This window comes from Rhincodon typus, unplaced genomic scaffold (genome assembly GCF_021869965.1).
Source record: "Rhincodon typus isolate 14 unplaced genomic scaffold, sRhiTyp1.1 hic_rhity00001231, whole genome shotgun sequence".
Classification (NCBI taxonomy): domain Eukaryota; kingdom Metazoa; phylum Chordata; class Chondrichthyes; order Orectolobiformes; family Rhincodontidae; genus Rhincodon; species Rhincodon typus.
This window is the reverse complement of record NW_025966869.1, coordinates 12275-19126: the sequence shown is the minus strand read 5'-3', so window position 1 is coordinate 19126 and position 6852 is coordinate 12275. Positions and strand designations below refer to the sequence as shown.

Below are 6852 nucleotides of genomic sequence, written 5' to 3'. Positions count from 1 at the left end.
CCTTCCCTGAAGGGCATTAGTAAAGGTCATTAGAAATGCCCATCTAGAACAAAGAAGAATACAGCACAGGAACAGGCCCTTCAGCCCTCCAAGCCTGTGCTGACACATTTTGCCCTTCCATACTAAAACTGTCTTCACTTACAGGATCCGTATCCCTCTATTCCCTTCCTATTCATGTTTTTGTCCAGGTGCTTCTTGCATACTGCTGTTTATGTCCGCTTCCACCACCTCCTCTGGCAACGCAAGATAAAGAGAGGAGGAATTATTTTGTTTTGATTCATTTGTGGGATCTGGTCGTTGCTGGCTAGGCTGCAATTATTGCCCGTCCCTGGTTGCCCTTGAGAAGGTGGTGGTGAGCTGCCTGTTTGAACCCACCTGCTGTGGATTGACCCTCAGTGCCATTAGGAAGGGAATTCCAGGATTGTGACCCAGTGTCAGTGAAGGAACGGTGATATATTTCCATGTCAGGATGGGTGAGTGGTTCAGAGGGCAGTGTTCCCGTATGTATGCATACACGCTAACTCCACGGCAGGCCATTGAGAAAATAACACTTGCTGTGTAAACAACATCTCAGAAAGTTTTAAAAAAGTGCAAACTTTTATTCAAACTATTAATTACAGGTTTGGGCTGATAGAAGTTAGAAGAAGGTTTGTAAATTATATATAAACTCTTTAATAAAATTAACTATTGATCTTGTATATTTTCTGTCTTGTATTGTTGGTGAGAGCAGACTCTCTTTCTACACACTGCAGGCTATTACAGTCACATTCACTGCGATGCTGCAGGCTCCGGCAATAAGGGAGGGGGTAAGATTACTGGTTGTACTGGTCAGTGCTCACATTCTCCCCACTCGATGGGAACGGACAGGAATTAGTAGAAACATTAATCTGGGCCCAAGTTTCTGCATTGAGGTGTTGACGGCCTACACTATGGACAGGATACAAGAGGTCAGCTGCTGGAGTTTCACAACAGTGAGGGATGGGTCTGCAACACTCCTTACACACAGTGAGGGGACAGGGCTCTGTGTGTGTGTGACTCCCCCATACAGACAGACACACAATAAGGGGACAGGGCTCTGTGTGTGTGACTCCCCCATACAAACAGACACACAATGAGGGGACAGGGCTCTGTGTGTGTGACTCCCCCATACAGACAGACACACAGTGAGGGGACAGGGCTCTGTGTGTAACTCCCCCATACAGACAGACACATAGTGAGGGTACAGGGCTCTGTGTGTGTAACTCCCCCATACAGACAGACACACAGTGAGGGGACAGGGGTCTGTGTGTGACTCCCCCATGCAGACAGACAGACACACAATGAGGGGGACAGGGGCCTGTGTGTTTAACTTCCCCCATACAGACAGACACACAGTGAGGGGACAGGGGCCTGTGTGTGTAACTGCCCCATACAGACACACAGTGAGGGGACAGGGGTCTGTGTGTAACTCCCCCATACAGACACAGACACAGACACAGTGAGGGGACAGGGGTCTGTGTGTAACTCCCCCATACAGACACAGACACACACACACTGAGGGGACAGGGACCTGTATGTGAGATTCCCCTCACTACACACAGACATGATGATGCAATGGGTATTGACTGTGATTCCCGAATGTGGGCATCGCTGGCTGGGCCAGCATTTATCGCCTGTCCCCAGTTGCCCTGGAGAAGGTGGTACTGAGCTCCCTTCCAGAACTGCTGCAGACCACAGGGTGTATGTAGCCTCACAATGCTGCTAGTGGAACGCTGTCTGTGTCCCTGACCCTGCTGTTTCTCACTGTGTGTTAGAGACACTTCACTCGTGTGTTTACTGAAACATCCAGTAATCCAGTCTCGGCTGTTAGGGCTCAATGTTCACTGTTTAGAGGGATCAGGAGAGTTTAGTTATTGGGAAGAGGGGAGATGCCCAGTTCACTCCAGGAGGAGGTTAGCACCAACAGAGCAGACTCCCCAGTGAGACGGTGCTGGAACAGTGATTAGGGAATCAGATTGTTCAACTGCCCAGGGTATTTCTCAAATTCCCGCTCAGCTTCTTCACTGAAAGCATCGCCTAAGGGAGGGAAGCAGAAAGAACGGTCATTGGTAACAGACAGAGAGAGAGAAACATTCAAAACTCTCACTTACACTACTTTCAGACTGGAGGCCTGTGACCAGTGGTGTGCCACAGGGATCGGTGCTGGGTCCTCTGTTTTTTGTCATTTATATAAATGATTTGGATGTGAACAGAGGAGATATGGTTAGTAAGTTTGCAGATGACACCAAAATTGGTGGTGCAGTGGGCAGCGAAGAAGGATATCTCGGAATGCAACGGGATTTTGGTCAGATGGGTGAGGAGTGGCAGATGGAGTTTAATTTAGATAAATGTAAGGTTTGGAAAGGCAAATCAGGGCAGGACTCATAGACTTAATGGTAAGGTCATGGGGGGTGTTGCTGAACTAAGAGACCTTGGTGTACAGATTCAAAGTGGAGTTGCAGGTAGATAGGATATTGAAGGTGTTTGGTAAACTTGCCTTTATTCGTCAGTGCATTGAGTATAGAGTTGGGAGTTTATGTTGCGGCTGTATAGAACATTGATTAGGCCACTATTGGAATATTGTGTTCAATTCTGGTCTCCCTGCTTTGGGGAGGATGTTGTGAAACTTGAAAGGATTCACAAATGAAGTTGTCAGAGTTGGAGGGTTTGAGCTATAGGGAGAGACTGTATAGGCTGGAGTTATTTCCCTGGAAAGTCAAAGGCTGAGGCCTTATGAAGGTTTATAAAATCATGAGCGGCATGGATAGGGTGAATAGACAAGGTCTTTTCTCCAGGTTAGGGGGAGTCCAAAACTTGAGGGCATAGGTTTAAGATGAAAGGGGAAAGATTTAAAAGGAACCTTTTCACACAGAGGGTGATGCATGTATAGAATGAGCTGCCAGAGGAAGTGGTGGAGGCTGGTACAATTTACAACATTTAAAAGGCATCTGGTTGGGTATATAAATTAAGGGCTATCAGCCAAATACTGGCAAATGGGATGAGATTAATTTAGGATATCTGGTCGGCATGGATGAGTTGGACCATGTGTTGTACAGCTCTGTGACTCTAAGTTATGGTGGCCTGGAATGTTCTGTCTGAGAGGCAGATGGAAGAAAATTCATCAGTAACTTTCAGAAGGAATTAGATGAAATATTTAAAAGGGAGGGAAGTTTTCTCTTAGCAGTTGGGATAGTAACAGGAGCAGTGGGACAGAGTGTGGGGGGAGATAACCCTAGAATGTGCTGGAATTCTTCATCCAGTGTGACAGCTTCCACAGAATCACAAACAATTAATGCTTCCTGTAGTGACACCAGAACTGGGGAAACCCTCTATTTCCATGGATGCTGCCAGACCTGTTCAGAGTTTCCAGCTTCCTCTGTTCACCAATTTCCAACCTCTGCAGTATTTCTCTCTAGCTCAGGGCCTACTTTAGGGCATCACGGTGCCTCGGTGGTTAGCACTTCTGCTCCACAGCACCAGGGACCCGGGTTCAATTCCAGCTTCAGGCAGCTGTCTGTGTGGAGTTTCTATGTTGGGATCAGGAGAGGGCAAGGTGCTGGTCACTAACAACATGCTACAATTTCTTTAACCTGAAGATACTGTATGGTTAGACTCACAATGCTCTTAAGGGAGGGAATTCCAGGACTGTGACCCAGTGACAGTGAAGGAACGGTGATATATTTCCAAGTCAGGATGGTGAGTGGTTTGGTGAGGAATTTTGAGGTGTTCCCATGTATCTGCTGCCCTTGTCCTTCTAGATGGAGGTGGTTATGGGTTTGGAAGGTGAACTGGAACAGCTGTGTTAGTGAGTGCCCCCCCCCCCCCCCTCCCCCTCTCACTGCGTGGGCTATCAGAGGTCAGAGTGGTCACGCCATCCCCCAGGAACATCATGCTCATGGAAGGACTGCAGCACCAATCGGATTGCAGCACACATGGAGCATGGAGACCAATCACAGCTAGTTTTGGAAAGACATGGTTACCGATGTGACAGTTGTGCATCCAAATTCGATGGCCGTCGTATTTACAATTACATTTCATGGCATTGTTGGTGAAGTCACTCTCAGACACTTCATAGTTCGGGTTAATCACAACCTGTCAAGGAAACAGAGCCATTAATATCCATTGACAGCATACTGTCTGACCCACTGGCCTAGAGAGGGATCCACTGGCCCAGGAGGTGACCTATTGGCCCAGAGAAGGATCTACTGGCCCAGGGGGTGACCCATTGGCCCTGAGAAGGACCTACTGGCCCAGAGAGGGATCCACTGGCCCAGGGGGGTGACCCACTGGCCCAGGGAGGGATCCACTGGCCCAGGGTATGACCCACTGCCCAACAGCAATGACCCCAGTCTCTCCAGGTTCTGTTTTACCTGCATGATGTAGTTTCCAGGTTTGACATCGGTGATATCAATCCATTGGCAGTCAATGTCATGACGATAGGAATCCCAGCAGCCCACAGTGATCCCCTGTTCTCCAAAGTTAGCGCACTCATACCTCTTGGCCACATCTGACAAAGACCAGAAGCTGGTTAGATAGATACACACACTCACTCACACAGACACTCACTCACTCATACACACTCACTCACACAGACACTCACTCACTCTCACTGAATTCCAAGCCTGACATTTGGACCTTTTTAAAGGCTTTCCCATTTGACGGTGAGCGACTGGTTATGGTTATTTTCGGGCTAGATGTCACTGTGACTTTAATCTGATCACTGTACAGGTCTCAGGTTGTTTCTAACACAATGAGGGTTTCTGTGATGGACAATGTGCAGAACTGGCCCAAACTGCTTGCTGTGCCAAACAACGAGAACTGATCTCATTCGATAGATGACAGAAGACTGGGTAACTAATAGAAAGCAGAGAGTTGGGTAAAGGGGCATTTTCAGGATGGCATCCTGTAATTAGTGGAGTGCCACAGGGATCAGTGCTGGGGCCACAATTATTTCTAATATACATCGACGACTTGGATGAGGAAAGTGAATGTATTGTAGCCAGGTTTGTGGATGTCACTAAAATAGATGGGAAGGCAAATGGTGAGAATGACCCAAAGACTTTGCAGAGGGATGCAGACACGTTCAGAGTGGGCAAAAACCTGTCAGATTGAATATAATGTGGGAAAATGGGAGGTTATTGCACTTTGGTAGAGAACAATACAGGAGCTAAATATCATTCAAATGGAGAAAGACTGCAGAAAGCTAGAGCATAGAAGGATGTGAACTGGAGAAAGGATCCAATTTAAGCAGGTGATAGGGAAAGCTAATGGAATGTTGGCCTTGATTTCAATGGGAATGGAGTGTAAGAAAAAGGGAGGGTTTTGCTAAAACTACATGGCACCAGTCAGACTGGAATACCGTGAACAGCACTGGGTCTCTTATCTAAGGAAAGATATACCGGAATTGGACGCAGTCCAGAGAAAGTGGGAATGTTTCTCCCAGGATAGAGATATCATTAACTAGGGGACAGAGATTTAAGGAGGTAGAGTTTAAAGGTGATGCGGGAGACAGTGTTTTCCCCCCACAGGGGGTGGTAAATGCCAGGGGAGGTGGTAAAAACAGATACAACAACAACATTTAACAGGAATTTTGACAGGTAGGTGAATAGGCAGGGAATAGAGGGATATGGACAGTGGAGGGACAAAAGGTTTTTAGTTTTTAAAGGCATCATGCATCAGCACAGTCTTGGTGGGCCGAAGGGCCTGTTCCTGTGCTGTACGGTTCTTTATTTTGAATCCCACTGTCTACCAGTATTACTGCTGCCATCGCCCAGTATAATTTCACCATTTCATGGTGACCCCTCCCCACTGTGAACTCTGCCCCCTCTCCCCCCCGACACACATTCACACTCATTCAGAACATTCCCCTCCACATTCCTCTGTCCCCAACTCCTGACCCCACACCAGCACCATCCCACCACCCCAACACCAACGCCTGCCCTCTCCGCCCTGCACATCTGTCCTCACAACCCCCAGCTGTTCCACATGCCCCTGTCACCCCACACACGCAACCCCTGTCCCCACACACTGCCCCGCTCCCACCCCCCCCCCCCCCCCCCCCCCCGTCCACCCCCCCCCCCCCCCCCCCCCCCCCCCCAACTGAATTTCCGACAGTGTTACTGTCACATTCAAGGTGGGAATCAGTGTAGATGCAGTGTGGCCTATTTCCATGGATACAGTTCCTGTTCCAGTTAATGCCGGAGAACTGGAGACATCGTATTGTCAGCAGGATATCGGTCAATGGCCATCAACCTTTCACCCGCTCCCGACCCCTCCCTGACAGCCCCAGGGTGAAGGGGCAGTGTCCATTATCACTTACTGTCATCACAGTCGCTGTCCTCCAGGCAGAAGCTGGCCTTGTGCCCCTCTGCCACCTTGCTGCCATTCAGCGTCAGGATGTCATAGTGTGTGAAGATGTCCATGCTATGGTAGTGTCTGTGAGAGAGACAGCAGCTGAGACAACGTCAACCACCTCCCCCCCGCCCCCCCCCCCCCCCCCCCCCCCAGGCCAACCCCCCCCCCCACCCCCACCCCCACCCCACAGGCCAACCACAGCCCCCACCCCCACACACACCCCACAGGCCAACCACACCCCCCACCCCCACACACACCCCACAGGCCAACCACACACACAACCCCACCCCAAACAACAGGCCAAACACACACCCCCACAACAGGTCAACCACGCACCCCCACCCCCACAACAGGCCAAACACACACCCCCACCCCCACCCTCCACAACAGGCCAAACACACACCCCCACCCCCACCCTCCACAACAGGCCAAACACACACCCCCACCCGCACCCCCCACAACAGGCCAACCACACACCCC

The 6852-nt window shown here is 49.7% G+C and overlaps 1 protein-coding gene across 1 annotated transcript in view; it reads right to left on the bottom strand.

The window, feature by feature from the left end:
• Window positions 1-578: 578 nt before the first annotated feature.
• Window positions 579-6852, bottom strand: part of loxl3b (lysyl oxidase-like 3b) — an 18036-nt gene continuing 11762 nt past the window's right edge. Inside the window, exons 6-9 of the mRNA XM_048592443.1 lie at window positions 6338-6453; window positions 4389-4525; window positions 3999-4110; window positions 579-2055 (exon numbers count right to left, since the gene is read on the bottom strand). Coding sequence (XP_048448400.1) covers window positions 1982-2055; window positions 3999-4110; window positions 4389-4525; window positions 6338-6453 — 439 coding nt within the window. The 3' untranslated portion in view covers window positions 579-1981. The remainder of the gene's footprint in view (window positions 2056-3998; window positions 4111-4388; window positions 4526-6337; window positions 6454-6852) is intronic.